Source organism: Gambusia affinis, linkage group LG20, assembly GCF_019740435.1.
Source record: "Gambusia affinis linkage group LG20, SWU_Gaff_1.0, whole genome shotgun sequence".
NCBI classification, from domain to species: Eukaryota; Metazoa; Chordata; class Actinopteri; order Cyprinodontiformes; family Poeciliidae; genus Gambusia; species Gambusia affinis.
In genome coordinates, this window is record NC_057887.1 from 1,260,057 (window position 1) to 1,284,050 (window position 23,994).

The 23,994-nt window shown below is 38.3% G+C and overlaps 1 protein-coding gene across 3 annotated transcripts in view; it reads right to left on the reverse strand.

Annotated features, from left to right (window-relative positions):
* Window positions 1-23,994, reverse strand: part of ryr2a (ryanodine receptor 2a (cardiac)) — a 132,553-nt gene that overhangs the window by 16,798 nt on the left and 91,761 nt on the right. For 2 of the 3 annotated variants that reach the window (XM_044102020.1, XM_044102022.1), the window contains 25 exons: window positions 23,093-23,250; window positions 22,776-22,863; window positions 22,138-22,230; window positions 21,795-21,965; window positions 20,980-21,039; window positions 20,671-20,805; window positions 20,454-20,566; window positions 19,814-19,910; window positions 19,562-19,668; window positions 17,840-17,891; window positions 17,673-17,720; window positions 17,468-17,567; window positions 17,163-17,242; window positions 15,264-15,340; window positions 14,003-14,076; window positions 11,124-11,141; window positions 5,477-5,557; window positions 4,606-4,694; window positions 4,082-4,210; window positions 3,684-3,788; window positions 3,375-3,456; window positions 2,935-3,093; window positions 2,639-2,793; window positions 1,100-1,315; window positions 733-1,005 (listed from right to left, as the gene is read on the reverse strand). In XM_044102020.1, coding sequence (XP_043957955.1) covers window positions 733-1,005; window positions 1,100-1,315; window positions 2,639-2,793; window positions 2,935-3,093; window positions 3,375-3,456; window positions 3,684-3,788; window positions 4,082-4,210; window positions 4,606-4,694; window positions 5,477-5,557; window positions 11,124-11,141; window positions 14,003-14,076; window positions 15,264-15,340; window positions 17,163-17,242; window positions 17,468-17,567; window positions 17,673-17,720; window positions 17,840-17,891; window positions 19,562-19,668; window positions 19,814-19,910; window positions 20,454-20,566; window positions 20,671-20,805; window positions 20,980-21,039; window positions 21,795-21,965; window positions 22,138-22,230; window positions 22,776-22,863; window positions 23,093-23,250 — 2,760 coding nt within the window. The remainder of the gene's footprint in view (window positions 1-732; window positions 1,006-1,099; window positions 1,316-2,638; window positions 2,794-2,934; window positions 3,094-3,374; window positions 3,457-3,683; window positions 3,789-4,081; window positions 4,211-4,605; window positions 4,695-5,476; window positions 5,558-11,123; window positions 11,142-14,002; window positions 14,077-15,263; window positions 15,341-17,162; window positions 17,243-17,467; window positions 17,568-17,672; window positions 17,721-17,839; window positions 17,892-19,561; window positions 19,669-19,813; window positions 19,911-20,453; window positions 20,567-20,670; window positions 20,806-20,979; window positions 21,040-21,794; window positions 21,966-22,137; window positions 22,231-22,775; window positions 22,864-23,092; window positions 23,251-23,994) is intronic. The other variant, XM_044102021.1, reaches the window with a different exon arrangement.

The window sequence follows — 23,994 nt, forward strand, 5'->3', positions numbered from 1 at the left end:
TAGAGAACTAATGTCTCAGCAAGATCTAGAGAAACTCATCCATGTATTTATCTACTCACATTGATTACTCCAACAGTGTCTTCACGGTCTGCTCTGGATTAAGAAACAAAACCAAGCATGGAGAAGCAGCCTTCAGCTTCTATACACCAAACTTCCAGAAAACTGCAGCTGAAACACTGAGATCCTCTTGACCAGTGCTTCTCAGTTCCAGTCCTCAGGCCCCCCTGCTCTGTATGTTTTAGATGTGACTCTATTCTAGAAAAGCTAATCTAAATGGTTGCATGGCCTCTTCTGCAGCCATTAAGCAGGACCAGAATTGAGAAATAGACTAAAATTCAACCTGGTTAGAATTGCTTTTGAACCATAATAAATTAAATACACATCAACTGACCAACATTGATGATTTTGATGATTACACTCAACAAAAAATGCTATGTTTATTAATTGCTTCATAGTTCATATTATGTTTTTGTCATATAAAGCATTTGGAAGGGTATTGTAGAAAGTTGTGTTGCATATTCCAGCAGACAGACAACACTGCTTTCACCATCTCAAGTTTAATTTACATGTTTTGTCATGGTAAAGACTAGAATCATTTTTTACATTTGTCATGCATAAAAATAATATTTAACTAAGAGTGCATTTTCATTACGAAGATTTCATATATGCAAAGTTTGGGAGACACTCAAACGTTGCATATAGTTTGAGTGTAAATACATGTTGTGCTCCCACCTTTATGAGCAACATGACGTTATAACGAAGGGCGATTAAAGCCAAGCGCACAGTAGACACAGAGAAGAAGCCCATGTCAGGGTTTTCCTCGTCACATTTCTCTCGCTCACTCTCCTCTTTCACAGCTGAGCGCTCGCCAGCATCGGACATCTGAGCTGCTAGCTGCATTTCAAAGATGGTGTCCTCACAGAAATTCACAAACAGCTCCATCTTCTCTTTCTCTCCACCTTCATTCACCACATCGAAGATGAACTGGCGTTTTGATTCTTTAACCTGCACACACAGGAAGGATGTTTGGAGGAGGTTTCAGGGTTAACAGACAGGTCTTTGATCATTTGAAGTGGTGGATTGCTAAAAGCATTTTCACCTGAGGTTTCTCCCATTGTGTCCGACTGGACTCACTGATTTCAAAGTAAACCCGCTCAATGCGCTTGGCACTGCCCATGATCTCAATCCTGCCCAGATATGGCTGGAAGTAGTTGAGGACGCTCTCGGCCAACTCCAGGAAGGTCTGCAGGCGGGTGTCATGAGGCATGTGCTCGGACAGATTCGTCAACAAAACTGCTACATTGAAGCCAATGTCCTGAGTAAAAAAGTGAAGAGTAAATAGGAAATTAAAACCTTTATTGTTTTTACGGATGTTCGGCATAATGGATCATGATGGAACCAAAAACATTAACTGAACTTAAAAGTTTGAGAAAACTAAAAGATCCAACCCTTGTTATTTAAACAATGCTGGTGTGTGATGTCTGGCTGAACTCCAGACAGACACCATCCTGGTGAAAACCAGCTCCTTGTTCTACGCTATTTGTTTCACCTAGAGGGTCTGAACTCTCAGCTGTTGAGAAATGATTCCCTCCTGCAGTCCTAGACTCTGTTGAAGTTTAAAATTTTACCCAGTAGCTAACGTTTGTCCATGACATATGTAATGCACCAGTTCTATGGAGTTTACTGGAAATTACCTGCACTGTGATCAATCATCACAGACTGATCAGCTTCTTCCTCCGCTGCCATTGCTGAAACTACAGGCAGACTGCAATTCTAAAACGGAGGAGAAACTCAACATCATCGTTCACAACTTCTTCTGTCCACTGACTGACCTGGCAGAAAGTCTAGCTCCGTAAATCCAAGTCAAAGGGAGAAATCCCAGATGAAGCACTGAGGCGAGATCGAGTGGAATGTGTAGGCAATTGCCAGATTAGGCAAAAATGGCTGTTAAGGGGTTTTTTTTGCCCTGGGGGTAATTATGGACATTTTGATTTGTTATTTCAATAGCTTATTGATATGCACATTGTTTTTCCAAATATAGCTTCCTTCTCTTTGGATTGAATTCAGTTCCTTCCATCCATCTGTCTGGAGGCTGGTGGTCATTGGGTTAGGGGTGGAGTACACACTGACAGGTCGCCATTCCATCACAGGGCAACACAGAGTTCATGGGTGCACTATTTAGACAGAATAAGCAACAGTCAATTTTTAGACTGTGGGAAAGAGTTGGAGCACCCAGAGAGAACCAACACGGAGGACATGCAAAGTCCATGCAGAAAGACCTAGAATTCAAACCCAGGACGTCTGCAACAATGCAACCTTCAATTCAGTTCAGTTTATTTGTATAACAGCAATTCACATCATATCAAGACACTTCACAAAAAAAGGAAAAAAAAATGTTTTATTTGTTCCCTGAGGTTACAACAATTCTGTCAACTGTAAATGTTTCTTTGAACCAACTTATTATTCTATTTTGTTACAGCTAATTTTAATAGTTTTGCTCAAGCTATAATTCTGATAAGATTTTCAGTCAAATCAGAACTGTAACCTGAGCAAAACTAATTAGCTGCAACAAATTAGAGTATGTTTTTTTAAGTTGCTTCAAAGAAACATTTTTTCAGTGCTCTGTGTTCTGACTCACCTTGGCTGGTTCATGGAAACGCATCACAAACTCCTCATAGTCCAGAAGCTCATTCTCATCAGTCTCAGCACAGGAGAGGAGGAAGTCCGTTTCAGACTGGGTGTAGTGTTTGTGGCTCTCCATGGCTTTATGGAAGTCCCTTTTGGAGATGACACCTGTAGGTTCATACATTTGTTAATCACAAACTATTTCCACCATGCAAAATACTCTATATGCAAAAAATGTCAATCCAGCACATTTTTCATCTGGGCTCATTAATAACTTGTTCAACACAAAAAGTATTCAGAGCTTTTTGCCTTTTCCATCGGGGTCGTACTCCTTGAAACCATCAGAGGAGGTCAGGTCTTTCAGTTTCAGGAACATGTCAAAGAACTTGAGGATCATCTCCACGTTGTTGGACGATTCCACCAACATATCAACCATTTGTTTGCCAATTGTCCCATTTACTACATTACCTGTGGGGGTGACAGTGAATATTTTTAGACAGGACTTAACAACCATTAGTAGACACAGCTTACCTCAACACAACTAATGTATGCATCTGCAGTTTCTATCTATAACATAGATCTAGACTAAAAACCCACCTGTTTAGCTTTTGAAACATCATACATGAAGCATTAACTGACATTGTGTTTTTACTTTGACCTGTCTTGCTGCTGAACCGTGCTATACAAATAAACTTAAATAACAGATCAATCTACAATAAGTCATACATTTGCTATGAACATAAATATACCTTCTAGCATAGATAGCAACATAACCACCATGTCTTTCTGCAGATCCATCAGCTCTTTCAGTAACTCAATCTGACTGGAGTCCTGAGAGGAAAGAGAAGGAACCATGTTTGATCAGTCTGCAACCCAGTATTTACCCGCTTAGGCTAATTTAAAAAGGTACAAATTGTTATTTAAATGCTTAATCTCACACATTCACAGCAAAGAAATGCAGACTTTCAATCTACTCAGTTAACTAATAACTAACCAAAACATGAAATGGGTGACTTTGTGAGACCTGTCAGTTTCTACCCAAGTTATTTTCCACTAACCTGAGATAATTTCATCTGCATGTGAGCAAAGACATGCAGGAAGCCAACCACAGCATCCCACAAGCGACTGTGTGCCAAGCTCTGCTGGTTGCCTGTGCACGGCCCCTACAAAAACAAACCCAGTCAGTTTCACTGTACAGGGCGGTGTGTCACCCTGCACAAACAATGATGCAAAACAATTTTTTCAAACAATAAATGACACTGCGTGACGTGAGGGGAAGATAAGAAGCTTTTCATTAGGAGTACATGTACCGCAACATACAGGAGAAGTTCATTTTTGGATCTGATGAAGGGAAGACTGGTTATCTGCCTCATGGAACTTGTTAGTAGCTATTTTTAAAATAAAGAGATTTTATTAGAAATGAAGCTCTTTCTTTCTATCTGCTGAATTCTCTTACCTGGATATACTCTGTAAGCGTGTTGAACACCTGTTTGGCCACATTGATTGCCTTGGAGAAATTCCTCTGGCCCTGCTCGTCTATAACATCCTTCCCAGAATAATACCAGTAAAAATCACTGATAGACTCCTGAGGAAGAAGAATGGGAAATTAAAGTTTTTTCAGTAAAATACAAGCTTGGAATTTTACTGAATAAACAAACAACCAAATGCGAATTACAGATTAGGATAATTCCTTCTTTGCCATGTCTGCATTATTCAGGAGCTTATTTTTGGAGTCTTCAGCAAAAAAATTATTTATACTTGTCATTCTGTTACTAACTGATCAACTTGCTCCAAAAGATTTTTTTCACTCAAATTAACTGCTTTATATGAAACTGGATACTTAAGATTGCAAAATATGGAGGATGTCACAGTGTCCATATGACCAACAGGGTTTTTTTTCCCCAAGCTTCTATGAGAAAATCTGCCTCAGAGTAAAATTGGATTTTTGTCACATTGCAGCTGTGAAGAGAAAACACTAACCTGAACTCTGAGTAAGTAGTCAACAGTAGAGATGATGATGTTGACGGTTGTATTGTTCCCAGTTTGAGTCCTCAAGTAGTTCTGGAAATCTGAAACAAGATGAAGCAAAAACAAGAATATATAAAGTTGAAAGAGAAAAAGCAGAACAAGATGTTTCAGATGCTTCATGCAGAGTCTATTAAAGATTTTCACCCCCTTAGATGTTTTAAGTGTTATTGCTTTTACAAATCACTGGCTTCAGAGACCATTTATTCTCCAACCGGATGTGTCCAGCTCAAGGTGCACTTGGATGGTCTGAAGACACCACGGTGGATGTTCAGATGTGGCCCAGTCAAAGACCAGACCACTTGAGAGAGCTGGAACAGTTTAGCAGGAATAATGGAGGAAAACTGCAACATTCAGTTGAGCAGCCTGACTGAGACCAAAACACACACACTCCCTGCGAACGGAGCCGGAGGTGAAAATACCAAATACTGACTTCAAGGGGGTGAATAGTTATGTATTCATTTTATTTATTTAATTATTTTTATTTAATTGTCATTGTTTTGTAGAAACATAGATTTCACTTTAAGTTTTTTTTTCTTTTTTTTTGCAAATTGTCCAAAAAAAGCCAAGTGATCATGATTAACTTATAAAAGCAACAAAAAAAAGGAGTGAAACATCCAAGAGGGTGAATACTTTCTATATAAGAATCAATTGACTGATAGATCAGATTTATTTTCTTGCCTTCTAAGCTAGAAAAAACCCCTAATTTTAACAGAACAGAACCACTTTGGATCATTTGTATCATAAGTCAGAGCCATGGACCTTAATTCACAGACTGCTTCATGTTTCCCTATAAATTAATAACCAATAAGAGAGAGCTTAGTACCCGAGTTGTGTCCTTCGCAAAGCAGCTGCAGGAAGCGGAAAAGGTCACAGGTGAACTCATCATCCTGCATGACCTTCTCACCTGGCCAAAGAGAAGAAACAAACACACACACGCACACAGGCAGGCACACATAAGCACAATCACAGACAGGTGTATGCACAAATATTTCAACAACACAAGCATGAGCAAACATAAAAGCACACACACATTCATATACACAGACACACACAGAAATCAGAGAAAGGACAACAGGAGCAGACAACATGTGAGAAACAACAGGACAGACAGGAAGATGGAGAGTGAGGATATGTTAAAAGAGAGATGCTAATGTAAGGATATCACCAGTGCTTTCTTTACTACAGTGTCAATGATACACCATCCTTATCTAACACAAACACACAGACACACTGTTGGATTAAAGGTGGGCAGCCAAGCACTTGGCACAAAATTCAAGTGTAGTCTACATAGTGCAGCATTTTACAGTCAGAATGGGACTTTGACTGGTTTTATCATTTGGTTGGAAAAGTTTGAAGTTCACTGCTTGTAGATTCTGTAAACCACTGAGGAAAATGACGCTGGCTACTCTGACTGTGTAAAAATACTGCTCTAAACCATGAAATGGGCAAAGAAAGGGTGAAAGACCAGAGACCATGTGATAAAACAAAACATGAACAGAAACATTAACAGAACACATTCATACAAAGTGACCAGAAAGAGAACTGGCCTAGAGGAGAGATTCAGTCTGCAAAAAGGACTGAAAGTGTTCTCTGGCAAACGATCAGATTCCACTTGGTTATGCATAGAGCAGTCCTACCAGGATGTCACATGCTGTATGTTGGGACTGGAAGGGGGGGGGGGTTGATTTGGTCTGTGGATGGAGGCTATAGATTACACCTTGAAATACTTAAGACTGGAAAAAAAGTGTTATTAATCAAATATGAGCCTACTGGAAAACATGGGTAGCTGTTTCAGATGAACAACATAAAGAAATGTTTACTCACATTTCTCCTTCTGGCACTAGACAAGCAGATTTGTTAAGGTTGTATTTACCCAGAATGCCCTGCACTGTAGTCCACTTCCTGCTTTGGGGTGGTCTCCGGTCTGCTTAGCATTCACACATGCATTCCAACTGGACTCAAGTTTATTTCAACTGAACTGAGTCCTAGGTTTGTAGGCGAAACAGAGTTCAGTTCTTTGGTCCACATCAGAGTTTGAATACATTCACACCTCCCAAACAAACTGGACCTTCTGGGCAGACAGACTGGTGTTGGACGAAAGAGGACCAAATAGGACTGATGTGAATGCACCTTCAGTCAAGAGTCCATAGTTCCAGACAAAACTTTTGTCTGAACAGAACCTACAAAGCTCAGTTAGGTGAAACACTGTATGGACTACAATATTCAGCAGAACAATATGAGAGTGATGAGGTCACACAAAGGGCGAAGCAGATATTACTGCAGCAGCTGCTTCTATAGGTTCATTCATCTCATATATAATGGCGGTTTACAGACAAAATGGGGTCTTTACTGGAGAATGTGCGGTCTCTGACTTATACCTATACTGGTTTTGTAAACGGGGAAAATGGCAATACAGAATTGAGGTCACACTGCATCATGATCCCTATAAGATTATGAAAAATTTCTCACCATCACATTCTTGTCCCTGGATGATCACCAGGGAGACATGGACCAGAGATCAACACAATGTGATGAGTTGTGAGGATGCCAGGCTACTTGCTGCAAGTAGCCTGGCATTGACCAATTATGGTGACAAGTACCCTGCATTGACCAATTATGGTTGAATGTGGGGATGTAGAGGCAGGACCTTATGAATGTCCATATTCCAACTGTTATATATATATTATTAATAGGGGGGCGGAGCATCCTGGACAGACTGGGAGGTGCAGCTGGTCAAATTTAAGCCTCTTCATAGTCAGATTATTACAGACATTTACTTTGAATTGACTGGTATTCAATCTGGGTAAATTATATAGATCTAAAGAAGATTTAAGTCGTTTCAATTTGTGTGTTATTTTTTAAATTGGCCTGAAGCACTTAGTGAGAATATTTTGTACTTCTGGTCTTATTCCAAACAATATTAAACCAGATGGAGAGTTTGCATTGTTCAGAGTAAAATTGTTATTCTTTAAAAAAGGTCTCATTTCACAGGTGCTTTAAAAGTATCTGTTTAAAAGTGTTTCATACACCAACAACTAAAAACAATATTTTTCTTTAAACAATAACTTAAGCAATCTAAACATACATAACACATTACATTAATCATTAACCAATCAGGAAAAATCTTGAGCAAAGCTTGAAAAGAAATGGAAAAGAAATGCATGTGGTCAGAATAGGTTATTTTTTTGCAGAAAAACTTTCAAATGAATCATTTCACAAACAAACAGCAAATACAGACTACAGCAAACAGCTTTGCCATCAAAAACAACAAAGTAGAAAAGCCAGAGTCCAGTCTCCTCTTGGAAACAGTGTGGCCACAATCAGCCGCTCTGAGGTCCCCATTAGAGATGGGGAGGAAGAAACATTTGACTTCTTAAAGTGGATGAAAGGTGGCAGATGATAGATGAGAAGGGCTGCAACTACTGACTTTGGTTTAGAGTTGATAAAATAAAATGTAAACATTTTACAGCCCCTATATTAGATAAAACACATTTTATTGTGTACACCATATTGGGCTGTTCTAACCCTTTTCAGTCTGGAAGGGCTCATTTTGTCAGCCTATTAACAGCAATGGTTAGAAGACATGCAGGTTCCTGTGGAGCACAAAGCTGCAAATCTCACCAGCAGCAAAATCTACTCTCTAAAAAGCCTTTGAGTGGACATCAACTCATCCATCTACTGTAATAAGGCAAAGCATTTACTTACATACACTACATTCCCAAAAGTATTTGCTCACCCATCCAAATGATCACAGTCAGGTGTTCCAATCGCTTCCAGGGCCAAAAGTGTATAAACTGAAGCATCTCGGCATGCAAGCTGTTCTTACAAACATTTGTGAAAGAATGGCTCGCTCTCAGGAGCTCAATGAATTCCAGTGTGGAACTGACAGGATGTCACCTGTGCAATAAATCCAGTGGTGAAATTTCCTCGCTCCTAAATGTTCCACAGTCAATTGTGATACTCATATTCTAAGAAAATGGAAGTGTTTGGGACTGACAGCAACTCAGCCACGAAGTGGTGGGGAACATAAACTGATGGAGCAATACAAAGTGTCGAATGAAGCGGTGCAAAGAACATCGCTGCTGGACTCTAGAGGAGTGGAGGCGTCTCCATCAGGTTGCCATATGGAGATCAAGTCTGGGTTTGTAGGTTGCCAAGACAATGGTACTTATCTGACTGCATTGTGCCAAGTGTAAAGTTTGGTGGAGGGAAGATTATGGTGTGGGCTTATTTTTCAGCCACTGGGCTTGGCTCCTTAGTTCCAGTGAAAGGAACTCTGAATGCTTCAACATACCAAGACATTTTGCCCATTTCCATGATCCCAACTTTGTGGGAACAGTTTGGAGCTGACCCCTTTCTCTTCCAACATGACTGTGTATCTGAGCACAAAGTAAGGCCCATAAAGACATGGATGGAGAGTCTAGTGTGGATGAACCTGACTGGACTGCACAGAGTCCTGACCTCTGTCAGGTTGAGGTCTATTGGGTTGACCTCAACCTGATAGACCACCTTTAGGATGAATTAGAGTGGAGACTGAGTCAGACCTTCTCATCCAACATCAGTATCCGACCTTACAAATGCGCTTCTGGAAGAATGGTCAATAATCCCCTAAAACACACTCCTAATTCAAGGCTGAAGACTCTTCTGGTTTCAGCCTTGACAGAAGAGTTCTGGCTGTAAAGTTGGACCAACGTCATATTGAACCCTCTGGATTACGAAAGGGACGTGACTTAAGCTCATATGTGAGTCAAGACAGGTGAGCAAATAGGTATGGCGATATAGTGCACTTCTGCCTTTTTTGTATCTTTAATGTTTGAGATAAATTCCAGTTTTTAAATAATGATTTCATTCATCAAAAGAAAAAATCTATCCAAAGCGACCTTGACTTGAGGAAAAAACAATTGCTCCCTAATCTAACAACTGCAAACAGGTTTCTGTAACTACAATTTGCGAAAAACTTGCTTATTCACAGATTTTGTCGTAAGCATTTCTAAAATATTCTAAAGAAAATGCGACTCCAGAAGCTGAAATATCTAGGCTAAATTTAAGACCCAGATTTGAGTATGACACTCCAAAACATGAACTTTATTTATTTGAGCCCGTCAAAGGTGAACTTGATGATCTGCTTTGTTTCATCCTTCTGCTGCATAACCAAAGTGTACTTTAGAAGAAGGTCAAGAACGGATTAGTAGACATTCTCTTTCACATTTTTGGATGAATTTACCAAAGCAGCTCCCCATCACTCTCTGATGGAGGCCATATTTGCCACATCTCAATCATCAACGCTGGTGTCACCTGAGGCCTGCAGAGCTTTAGACGTTTTGTTCTTTGTTACCTCATGAAAAGGCCGCTGTTGTACTCTAGGAGACGCTTTAGTGGCTGGCCAAATCATCCCAAAGCTTTGGAAATGGGGTTGTTCTTCTTTCCAGCCTAATATAATATCAATGAGTCTGTTTCTGACAGAGACACCATGTTTTCCTTTTTACATTTTTTAGTCCAACTCATGTTTCTTGACAGATTCTGTTGAGGTGATTTCTGCATTGTACAGGTCTGGCAGTGAGCAGGTCTGAAATATCTAAGTGCAACAAAACAAGCAATCTGTACAGGGGCAAATACGTTTTACTGCATTGCTTGCAACTGTTACTGTTTGCAAATCTAAATTATTTTTAAAACCCTATAAAAAAACAGAAATTAGTTTTACACCGTTTTTGAAAAATGTTTGTTTGCTCTTATTTATGCTATCTAGCACTAAGGGTATATTGTTACTGTGAGAGATCTCTTGATAAAAAATGTTTTTAACATTCAGCAAAAGAGAAACATCCCTCAAACACTCGTGTAGCTGAAGAACATCAGGATGTGAATAATGGTGGCACGGTAAACTGCAGCTTTAACCAATCTGTGATGGACGTTTAAACTTGCTCAGATGTGTTTCATTGCAGCCCAAGTGAATGAGTCAGAAAATGACTGAGAGGCTGAGAACACAAAAGGGACTGTTCACTTCACAACAAACAACAGCACAATAACCATCTTCCTTACTAAGACAAAACAACCAACTGATTCAAGGTTGACTGGAGGACTGAGAGGAAGGAGGTGGTGAATGTGGTGGGACAGGTTCAGTACTCGTATTAGTTGTTTTCAAAATGTGCCAGATACTGTGCAGATCCTGAGGGGGCTATGGCGAGATGCCAACGCTTCCACCACTTGTTCCATGTTCAGATTTTAAAATTTTATTGAAATATTTGGTGTTTATTTGCCGTCTTAAAAGAAAGCAAGAGTAAAACCAGCCCAGGAGTAAACTGTGAGGAACTAACAACAGAGGGATTGGGATGGTGACAGTCAGGCAAAAAGTAACTGGAAACACAGATGTCTGCACTCAGGACCTGGACAGAACTGACACAACCAAACCAGCCAGGGTGAAGGAGAGAGAAAGACCAACCAACACACAAGAAAATGGCAGAAGGCATAATTACCACGCTCATGAGTGATGACTGAGGTAGGGAGGAAAGTGCAGTAAACAAAAATGAGAAAAGGACAACAGAGGGAAAAAAGAGAGAGAAAGAAAGTAAGACACAAATAAAGAAACAAAGATTACATATAGGGAAAAGAACTTTGAAAAACTGCGTGTTTTTGTTTGGTCAATTAAAAATGTGCAAAGCATGAGAGTTCAAATAAAAAAAACATGGTTCCTGTTTTATTTAGGATCTCTTGGAAAGCATCCTTGATTACACCCTTAGTTAATGGTAGATTATTCATTTGAAATCTTTTGTGAGATGAATTTATAAACAGCAACAGTGGATATCTGTCTGCTCTTACTGTGTAATGGGGCAGCAATGTTAAAAGCAAAGTTAGTTCCAATAAACCGCGGGTTCTTTGTCTAAAAAGATAAATCTGCAAGGACATTTCAAAAATTCTTTAAACAGTGCAAAATCCACCTTTAAAAATGTTATAAACATCAAGGATTGTCTTATGGCAGAATATTGCATAAAGGCAGCAAGATAGATGAGAAGAAAACTTTGTGATTTTCTCCTACAGATGAAAAATTCTGAAAAATCTACTTTTATTTTATTCTAAAACTGAATAAATGTTTTACTATTAATTCTCCTACTTCTAATAATTTTATTAAACTTGTAAAAAAAAAACACTCAACAACAATGTTTACAACACACACATATATATCAATACATGTGACAGGACTTGATTACAAAATGTCTAGAAGAAGTGTTTTTAAAAAGGCCAACATGGTGTCGGCATCATTCCTGCCGCTGGCAGCACTGTCGGTCAGACAGACTGACCGACATGTTTCATCTGACTGCTAGTAATATAAAAAACCTCATAGGAGCTAAAAATGAGGGTGAGAGCAACAATGCCTTCCAACCAAAAAGACTTTGACCTCATTACACAAGATGGTTGGTTGAGATGTAAAAAGTTTGTTAGCAAATATTAAAAAGAAAGCTTCTTAGTAAAATGGAAATAATCCCAAATCTAAATCTGCCAGGGGAATAAACACTGTCAGACCTAACTCTGTTTAGGCCAATAAGAGTCATTGTGACAGCAGCTGCTGAGTCCTTGATGATTTTAGTAAAGAAGGAATCCAGGCTGTTCTGGATGGAAACACATCAAACAGTTGGCAGTAAGATTTCTGTCATGTTAAAACTCTGGTCTCGCAAGTCGTCATAGAAACAGTCAGTGCTGCATTTGCATTACATGGTTAGTTACATAAAAGTCTGATTGTTTACTGGCCAAAGAGGGAAATGGTCCAAAACAATCATCATCCCATCTGAAACACCAGCTGCAAAATAAAAAATTATAAAAAATATCCAGAAAATTTAATATAAAAAAACTTGAATTGAAACTATTTTTTATATTGCGTTTTTCACACTGCTTTACCTTTTTGCTATATACCTCATCTGTCCTAATGTGGCCAAAATGTTCTGTGTTTGAAGGTCACTGCAACCTAAGCCTCAGTACCTAACCATCATTCAAATAACCATTAGAGATGTTGCAGAAGATGTTGTGTCGGCCCCACTCTGCCCAGCTTGAACAGGACAGCTGACTCTCAAGGTGCTTTAAAGTATTCACTGCAGGTCGGAAACTTCCTGGTCAAAACCTTGTAATACAAATCCACTTCCTTAAAAACGGAAGTATTGCAAAAACTATAAATTATCTGGACTTATAAAATTAAAGTAATAAAACCCTTCTCCAAAAACAAAAACAAACAAAAAAAATTAAATAAAGATCAATTGAACTGCCACACAATAATTACTATGTGCTCTAATTCACTTTAAAGTCATTTCCAATCTTTGCTTGCTGTTTAAGTTAAACAACCTGCAGCCTGACAGCAGATGAAAGGTGGAACAGGAACATTAAAAGAGGAATTAAAACGTCAGAAAATGATTTGGGATCGGCAAAGCACTGATGCAGACAGAGTTTGACATTCTGTGGAAATGTCAGTCAGTAACACTCTATGTAAAGGCAAGTTCCATCCTGATGTAGAAAGAATCTTAAGACACTGAGAAATTAATGGAAAACTTACAGCTGAATGCATAAAACATAAATGTATGTTAGGAATTCAGATTGATTCTTACAAACAAAAGTGAAAGAACTGTTCTGAATGTTTCTGCTGTAGATTCTTTACTGAAATGATTCATTTTAATTCAAAATAATCTGATGAGCACAATGACAAAATGAATATATGAACAATTAATCGTGTTCATGCTGTTAGAATAGAAAACATAAAACTATAGTTGCTTCACTTTTATAATGTGACTAAAACAGGAAAATATTAAAATAGATTCTTGTTGCTTGTTCATGTAAGGGGGAAAGATGTCGCTGTGCTTCATAAAGCAGTGTCACAAATTCTTAGTACAACATCCATGAAGTGATCCATGTGCTTAAAATGATTAGAATTTTGATATTTAAATTTGACAATTTCCTTGAAACAATAAGCAATTCTTAAGGTTTATCCAGACAATTCTACATGATAAAGATATTAACATATTCATTCATTCGTCCAAAAGCAGCAGAAGGCTTAAAAGAATAATGATGTGATAAATTCATCACACTTATCAAATTGAAAAATAAGGTGGTTTGACAAGGGAAATAAATTTTATGAACTGCATAGGAAAGTGATAATGAGTATGTTCATCTGCATCACTGCATCAAGGTGGTGGAAACAAGAAATGGACATTTTCCTGTCTGTCCCTGGAATGGACAGGACGTTTCATATCAGAATTCAATAATCATTCAATTTATTCCCAGATGGGGCTAAAATAAGAAAAGTCTGTAAAGGTGACTTTTGTTGGTTTATAACCCCAAACAGTCATTGTTGTATAAACACAGGAGTGCTTACCTGATCCCTCCTCTGTCACCATGCCCAGCCCCTCTGCTTTGTTCTGCCTCTCAAATGCATTCAGATCCAGAACACTAAAAGAACGGAACAGACCTGTGAGCCTTCCAGTGCTGATATACCACAGAGCTTTCGAACAACAGAAACTTCTTTACATTCATTTTCCAGTCAAGACAAACACCAGTAAAAACGACAGCAGTGAAACTGCTTGTAAACTCTGAACAAAGAAAGTTCAACGGCTAAGAAAAGGCCTTTTTTTCTTCTGAGCAGTTGATTTTTATTTCTCCTTCGCCCAGATAAGATGCTTCTATTGTTGTCTCTGGTTCAGGAGTGTCTTGACACGGGGACTGAAACATGTTGCTCATGTGTAAAGGACAAACACTGGAGTGAAAAAATGTCTGCACCCTTTTTGATTTCCTTTTTTTTTTTGCATCTTTGACTCACTTCAGTGTTTTAATACATCAAACCAATTTAAATTAATCAGAAAACACAAAATACAATTTTTAAATGAAGGTTTTAAATATTAAGGGAAAAAATCCAAACCTACACGACCCTGTGTAAAAAAAGTGACTGACCCTCTGTGTCAACATTGTTTTTTTTCTGTTTTATTGACCAAAAGCAGGGGAGGCAACCAAAAGCTGCCCACTATGGGAACTATGCTAACAGTATCAGATTGTTCAGCTCTCATAACAATAGAATCAGAGGAATCATTGGATTATAGACATGTAGCTAGAGAAATATGGGATTAATAAAGAATTTTATTCAAGTGCTTCCAGAGCTATTACACCATGTTTTAGTAAATAATTATAAAAGAAAAACTCTTGTAAAGTTCAAAATGACTTGATAGACATATCTGCCCAGAAAACCCCCCTTATGTGATAGAACTTACTAACTTAAGTACATAGAGACTTTAAGCCTTTTTTAAATCAGAGAGGGATATTTCTGTGAGAGAAATTACATCCTTTTTAGGTTTGGACTAGACCAGACCAGTCATGTCAGATGGTTTTGGAAAATTACTGGGGAAAGACTGATTGATCACTTCAAAACTGAAAAACCCCAATGTGACCCAAGTCACTGATGTGCACCTAAACTAATTAACTTTTTTCACTTAAACTGCCAAAATATTTGACTCTAGTAAAGGTCAACCCCATTCCCAGCCGAAAAAACATGTATTCAAACTATTTGGGACTATTACCAGAGCAGTGTTGCCATAAAAACATAATAGATTATCAAGTTTTCAATGAGAAAGAAGTTGCACACTTGCCTGCAGGACTGCATTAGACCAGCCAGACTTTGGAAGAAGCCCACATCCTTCTTTTCCTTTAAATAATCCAACATTTTCTGTCAAAGAAAAGCTCTGTTAGATCTCAGAAAATCTTATAACTAAAACATACAGATGATGGACACAGACACAAAAATGTGAAACAGACCCTCTCTTACTGGCCCTTGTCAGATGCAGTATAATCAATTTATATCATTGATTTGAATATAAATTTTACACATTCCAAGTTTTTGTTTGTGTTGTACAGACATGAATAGAAGCAGATAAGACAGCAGTTTGAATATATGTCTCTCCTATAGTTGGTTCTTATAAGCATGAGCTTACAAGCACTGTAGTTAATTAACTCTTAATTAACTAGTTATTAACTATCTGCAGTGGCAGTGGCCAAATTATTTCCTGAACCCAGAAAAAGGAGGAGACTGAAAATTGATTCAAGCTGACTGGTGATGTTGGGTTTCTTTTGGCAGTGCTCTGACAATTTTAAAATGAATAAAAGTTTTACTATTCCCAAATTACATATCCAGTTAACGGTAATTTAGATCTCAAATGGACAAAGAGCAAAAGATGAATACTTTTTTATTGACTGTACTAAAAAAATGAACAGACAACCCTCTTCTTGAGTCCGGACCTGGATCTCACAATCATCTCAAGCTAAACCATATTGTACTTTCATGCAGCATCAGTGGGATTTACCCATTTCTGTACACACTGACCAGATTACTGTTAGCAAGACAAGCTCATAGCAATGTAAGTCTCCTAACTGGTGCTAACCTAGCCCCTATGCAAAACAAGCACTTTCCTGACAGTACAGAGTTTTTGTTTAGTGAGGCGATACTTGCTGAAAAAAAAGTGCTAACCTAGCCCCTATGGAAAACAAGCACTTTCCTGACAGTACAGAGTTTTTGTTTAGTGAGACGATACTTGCTAAAAAAAAGTTGATACCCTAAACTCAGCTCCCTAATCCTGGAGAGGGTTGGAAAAAATGACTCTTCATAATAAGTCAGATAATATTTAGTAACAGGAAGGAAACAAGTGGGAACATTTCAGTGCTGTATCTGTCATGTTATAGAGAATCTGATTGTAGGTAAAGGACAGATAAGGCTAGATAACATGTTTATCTTTCCTACTTGTTTACAGTGGATTGTCACCTATTTGCTGTTCAATATTTTCAGAATCAGCTATTAACAGATTCTTTGAAACCGAACTCCAAATTATTTGCAGATACCTGATGCAACACTACTTAGTTGACATTTGCAAAGCAGACAATCTAGATAAACATTTCATTCTCCTTGGTGCTTATTTTCTGCATCACCAAAAGAGGAGATAAGGAAGACCATGGATGTTAGCTTCCATGGTTGTGAAGAGACCGTTTCCAGGATGTTTATGGTGTTTGAACTAATAAAATGGCAGGTATAAGTGTTTTAGATGGCGCCTTAAGATTCTTGTCAAGTGTTTCAGCTATTTGAAGGCAGTTGGGGACTTCAACCCCCACAAATACCAGGAGTCATTTTGTATATATTTCATCTCTGTCTTCTTAAACCTCCAGTTGGTCGTGGCAGATGACCGCTTGTACCGAGCCAGGTTCTGATTCTGCTGGGGGGTTTTTCTTGTTAAAGGGGAGTTTTTCCTGCCTAATGTCTCCACATGCATGGATGGTATTGCTGTAAATTCAGTCATGCAAAGCAAGTGATTGTCACTACATGCTGGTCCAGGAGGAGTGAATGCTGCAAGTCAATGATTCAATTCAATCTGGTGGGTTTCCTCAGATAGAAACTTTTTAAGCTACTTTAAATAATTAATAGAGCATACTGTATCGATTGATAACTATGATCAAACGGAATGTATGTTTGCATAGGTGGGAAACTACACATTAGTAGTTACCTGCTGTACAGTTGAGTTTCCTCCGTTGAGAATGGCTATACCCAGCTTCAGAGTGGATGCAACCATAGGGCCCATGACACCTAGATCCCATACAAAACATGGCCATTAGTTTGCATACACTTATTTTCCATCAGGAATTACTAAACTATAGTAAATGAGTAGAGTGAAAGCCATGTGATTCTTTTCAGTATTCAGAGAGTTTCATATGATGAGTGTTTTAATCATTGGTAGTCTGGAAAGGGCAGCTTGTCTCTCATGGTTATTCTCACTCATGTTTATTTGGGGACCTTCTATGTGAAGCTCACCTTTGCTGGCGCTGATGGTTTGAAGGACCATCTCCGCAGCTCCGCGGTCGTGCAGTCGGGCCTGCTGATACAGCAGCTTTTGCTTCTCCATCTCCTTCTCCTATTTCAATCAAGCAGGACAGTTTTCTGGTGAGAGCTAGGATATTCAAATGTTCCTGAATTACCGAAGGACAGCGAAGGGCACAATTAGTGAGTGATCACCTACTTCAAAGCTTTTAACTTCTCCTTCTTCATCCTCTTCATCGTGACAACTCTGGGAGAAGGGAGTCATATAGAGACAGGTGACAGTCCAAGTTAAATTACCGATCTAAAATTTCTCAGAAAATAACCAAAATCAAGTGTGGATTCAGGATTGCAGCTTCTGTCAGATACCTTAGCCATTATGTCAGCATACGCCATGTAAAGGTTATCTTCATCCAGCTTACTGCAACATATAACACACACACGCACAAACATGCCCACACACACACGCACGTGCAGAGAGAACAGAATGATATCACTGAGAAAACAGACCAGTAAACAGTTTTTATTTGCCAAACAGGTCAGGGTTTCTTTTGGAGAAAACCGTGTGTAAGACGTTGAAAGTTGCTTCACTGACTCTATAAACATTAAATAATTTTTTGAGTAACACTTTTTAATTTATTTTCAAAAACAGAATGAAAACAACCCAGAGTTGGTGTGGCTAGAATACAAACTGACGTGTGATTAGCTTAAAAGAAAAACACTTACTGAACATTTACTTGTAAAACATTGTAGAGTCTCAAACTAAAACCTTTAGTTAAGGGAAACTTGATAAGGAATTTCGCTATTGGCCCTGGAAGTGTGCAGGGGTCCTGCGACACCTTAATACCAGACGTTACAAAGTGACGAATTTGAAGGTAGTAATTTAAATCCTTGGATCAGAGGCCAAATTTATTTTGAAGTTGGGCAAAGGTCATCAATTATCAAATAGATCTGCTATTGTTTTGATACCATTTTTGTGCCAGTTTCCAAATACTGATGAATTCACCCCCAGGAGGAAACCTTTACTGTTGATAATTGATAAGAAAAGGATTATTTTTCTTATAGGTAAAAGAATCCTTCCTACCAATATAATTGTTCATATCTTGCCAACTTTTCACTGTATTTTGCAGAATCGGATTATCTTCCCTCTTCAAACGGGATTTCTTCATGCTTCTAAGTTCTCCTAATAAATTAAAGGGACTACATGTCCACTTCTTGTCTCATGTCAAGTAGATCTTTACAATTAAAATTCTGAAGAGCTAGAGGCATTAATCAGCACACAGGCCTTAAGAGAAAGGTATATAGGTTTAACTAAGTTTATAAAGGCCTCTTCTAGTCCAAATTTCTCCAAGACCTCAAATAAATGAGGCCACTCTACACAATCAAAGGCCTTCTATATGTCCAATAACAAGCCCTTGTATCTTCTTTACTGTAGAATACTGAATGATGTTAAGTAATTTTCTCATGTTTGTTAGATATTCTATTTTTAACAAAGCCAGTCTGTTCAGATTTAACTGAGACGGCCAGAAAATTCTCAAGTCCTCTTTGTCAGAATCTTGGAAACAATTTTGCTGTCAACATTGACTAAGTTAATTGGGCAATAAGAACCACACTTGTGGGGGTTTATCTTTTTTTTTTTTTTAAATCAATGATACATTAGTTGCACATAATGACATTGGTAAGAAACCTGTCATTTTTGAATGAAGATCCATTTTTAATAAAGGGACTTTTAGAGGGATCTTTAACATTTTACAGAATTCAGGTTCTACCCATCCAGGTCTGGGGCTGTTCTGTTCTGAAGTGTTTATTACCTTTAGAGTTTCTTCCTTCCCAATGTGGCCCCGATAAGGATGGAAGATTAGTTTTATCAAGAAAATCTGATATGGCTTCACTAGTGGAGAAAAAATCTGAGGTCTAAAGTTATTTGAAAAACCTTGTCAGACTAAACCACCAAAAGAATTTTTTTTTAATGAATTCTAAAACCTAATTTTTTTCTTCAAGCAGCACAGTTGGATTGGTTTAAAACAAAATCAAAAATATCTAATAATGTTTGTCATATAGTTCAAAAGACTATATGACTTTTGAACCCACCATTTCTCAGTGAGGGCTGTTCTGCTGAAGAGCTGGATAAGTTGATGGAGAGGATCGATGTGTTTTATGCCCTCCTCTTCTTCAGATGGCTCTCTTTCACCTGCTTTCTGCAATCAGACCATTTTACACACATTGGACAAACTACTGAGTAAAGTTTAAATTCATGATTCAAAACAGTTTTTTCAAGTCTGACTTTTTTTGTTAGGATAAAAATTTTCCTATTTGTTTAACTTTGAATGCACAATATCTTACAGCAAGGTCCTCGATGAGTTTGTCTTCAAAATAATGCTCTTCTGCCTCGATCCAGGACTTCTCATAGCCTTGCAAGAACAAGTTCACAGCTCTGTGCCTAGTTTAAAAACAAAAAAAGTACTTTTATTCAGAGAACTAGTTAATGTTTCTAAAATATGTGTCATGTGTACAATAAATTCCATCCATTTGTCCGTCTATTTCTGTCTAAAAAGAAGCAATAACAAGAAGCGTTCATCAGGATCTTGAGTTGTTTTGGGTTTCTTTCTTATTTATGTGTTCCTTAGTTTATATTCCTTGATTAGATTACCAGTATTTCTGTTTTCCTTTGCTTCAGTTCTTTCATTAGGATATTCTAGTATTATTATGTGTGTTATGTTTAGTGTTTCATTCGTGTTAGATTCATTTTCTAGTCTGCAGTGCAGATCAGCTTTCTTTCTGTTTTACCCTTGTTCAGCCCTTTAGTTGTATTTCACTAAAATAACTTTAGTTATTTTAGTTTAATTAGATTCCTCATGTCTAGCTCTTTGTTAGCATTAGATTCATATTTCCAAGTTACCCAGATTATGCACTCTCCCTTAGCCCCTGTCCCATTTTCTCTCTCTCTCTCCAGACTGCCTTCTGTTCTCTCCCCTCGTCATACCTTGGCAGGTTATAGAGGGGTGCCATCCTGAAACAAGCAACCACGGCTCTCTTCCTTTGCTTGGACAGCAATTTGTGCCATACAGCTTTCTTGCTGCGCTGAGGATGCTCTACCTGAAACACAAAGAGGCGTACTCAGTATCAAACCACCACTAATACTTATTGTTATACAGAAGGGTTATGAAGTGTTCAGAAGCATGTATTCCTATTATTAAAACCTGGTCTAGGTGGAAGAGGACATGAGCAATGTCCAGGACTCTTTTCACAGTCTTTTCTGGGTCAGACGTGTCCTCATAGTGGTAGGGCAGGTCTCTGTACAAAGCCATCTGCCAGCGAATTGCTGGATCCTCCAGCTGCATAAGTTATACATAGGAAGAGCACTTCCATTGGAAAATCACTCAAATTGTAAAATACACATGCACACACTTAATGCCATTTTGGAAAAGACAAAATGTTAATTTCAACAGATTTTCTTTTTAGCAATCTAATGACATTTTGTTACAATGACAAAAGAAAATCATTTTTACCTTCCCTTGTAAATGGAGATTGTTCCTGATGATCTCTCGAACCTCATCCTCCGTGTCCTTCTGTTGACAAATGCACATTTTTTCAATAACTGCTTTAAAAAAAAGCAAATTCATGTGTTGTCTTGTTTATGTTTTTCTGTGATGCAAAATGTTTGCATTCCTTTATTCAGCTTTGAGAGCAGAGCTAGCCATTAGAGAGGCCACCTTACTGTCTTTTAAAACAATCCTTAAAGCTAAATTTTGGTCTTTGGCTTTCAACCTTAACTACAAACATGGATTTTCGTCTCATTTTGGTACAGTTAGGGGTGCACCGATTGCAGTTTTCTGGACCATTGCTGATTACAGATTACCGATCTTTTAAAAAGCTTAAACTGCCGATTTCGATTTTGGTCCAAACCAATTATTTTGTCTGAAATGTTGCTCAATATAGCAAGACAATTGTTGAGTTGGCAACAGTGGGTTCACTATTGTTAATTGTAAACTTGCAGACATAACTTGGATCCCCAGCCTGTCAGTCAAACCTTTCTCTTATCTGAGCAAAAGAGGACAGCGGTTGATTCTTAGACCTTTGCCAAGCTAAATAAGATCGTTGGATAAGATCGGCTTCATATGTAAAAATTGACCGATCTCCCAAAATTAAGAAATTTGACACCGATAAATTGGTGCACCTCTGGGTACAATCCATGTAGTCTGTTTGAGGTGAAAATGCAGCAGTTGAAAAGAAATCCCAAATCAGCTTTGAAAGTTACCTGAGCCTCTCCGATTCAGCTTGTTGTGAACTATTCAAACTAAGTGTATCTGTGCCATCCTGCTACCTGTGTGAATCGGTTCTTAGCCAGGGCGATGAGCTCCTGTTCTCCTGGAGCACAGATGTTCAGTCCCACAGGCAGCAGGCGTTTCAACGTGGCCACGATCAAACTGGTCTGAGTCGAGTATCGATCACCCTTCCTCTTCATCTTCTTCCTCTCCTGGTCTGAAACTATACCCTGAAGCCCAATCAAATGAAAAGGGATACATATGCTTATTTTAACATATGTCCAAATTATCTTGATAAGACAGTACTTATTGACATAGATTATTATACATTTAATGATATTATCCTTTTTGTCAGTAATTGTTTGTTGCTTTATTCCTTTTGAACGTGCCTGTGTGTCGTACCTTTGACATCTTGCACTTGGTGTCGGAGATAAGGAATGACATGTTGTTGATTTCATTCTGGACCACAAAATTCTGCTCTTCTCTTTTGAAGTTCTACAGATAGATGACAAAACAACTTGGAGTCACACTGACATACTGCATTCTCTGAACCGTGCCTCACTGAACCGCCACTGCCTTTGAGATAATAGAACCGTAAGAAAACCTGAGTCCTCCAGTTGAGTCACTGTTGAGTTCATGCACTCCTGACCAGGTTCATTACATACAGCCACATCCAGATATTCATATTAGCACAAATAAAATATGGGTTATTAGGAGATCACAGTGTTAATAATGCATCATTTGCATGTACTTACATTGGCAGTTAATACGTAAATGGCATACTTTACAAGCCCCTCCTTCTGCTGCCAAACCAACCAATCAAAATGAGACAATGAGACTCTACATTTAACTGAATAATTTTTTATCAGGTGCTGGTGCATCCTTTTTGCACCATATGGCCCACATCTAAAACCTTCACTGTGCTCTTGTGACCACTTGGTTACTGAAATTGCTGCAGTGTGCTAGTTATTAATATTGAAATGTCTATCATTGTGTTTAAAAAAAAATACAAAGTTACTCCAGAAAAGTAAGGTTCTTACATGAGACTTGGCCCAAAATATGAAAACTTCAGCCACCATTCTGAACAGCTCTTCTGCCTCTGGGTTGGACTCTTTTAGCCATCTTCCTCTGTAGTACAGATTTATACATCAGGCAGTGCAGTGACATGCTTCACTCCAGTAAGTGTCCTATCAGTAAGATTACTAGGATATAATTGATGTGTTGACAAAAATATTCTAGTTTTAGCTATTTAGCCTTAAAAAGCAGTTACTTCCACTTGGTCATAGATCGGTTGGTGAAACAAACACAATGGATGCAAGGACACACATTTCCACAGTGTTACACAACAACACTGTACCTGTTGTAGTCCACAAATCGTATGAGCAGCGGGTAGAAGGCATACAGGTCTCTGACCAGTATGGTGAACTGATCCATGATGAGGAGCTCTGTCTCAGACATCTCACCTCTCCCTTCAGCCCTGCTCTGCTCCTCATCCATCAGAACCACTGCAGCTTTCTGCAGAACACAGGAACAGATTGGTGCAGTCTTACACAGAGGCAGAGTGTTTGCAGTGTGTTTCAGTATAAATATCCAACAGAAGTTTAAAAACCTCTGCAGCATGGTTCAACAGTCTACTGAAAAAGTTCATTTCTAGAAAACAGAGGTTCTCTTTCAAAGTCACATCTGTCCATCTTTTATTTTCATTGCTTCCTAAATCAGAGCTGTGAGCTTCTCATCAAATAAGATGGAGGATGGAAAAAGATAACGTCATGTTCACATGTTCAGTTCTCGGTTGCTGCTCACTCACTACCATCTAACTCAATGTGGGTTTGATGATTAATAGCTTCATCCAGTCTGGGTGAAAACCTTCCAGACAGTGAAGCGCTGGAGATGGACGTCTGTCACCTCCATATCACTGAATGTTCAAATAATCTAGTCAAAAGTGAAACTGTAGCTATGGTATTCTGTAAAAAAAAAAATCATAATTAAAGTTTTCATGTTCACAGAATGAAAGCACAGTAGTTAATCTTTTTAAATCATAGAAGTGGTTTTGACACTTTAACATTTTTAGCGTTTGAAATGTAAAGATGAAAGAGAAGAAGTGACATACTGTCAGGTATGAAAACATTCCATGGTAGACAGAACCATTTGGTCCCTGAAACATCTTCATTTTTTCTAACAGACTTATTCTGACTGACTGGTGAAAGCTGGGTTCTACCTTTGTTTCAGTGGCCAGTCTGTAGTTCTATTATGTCAATA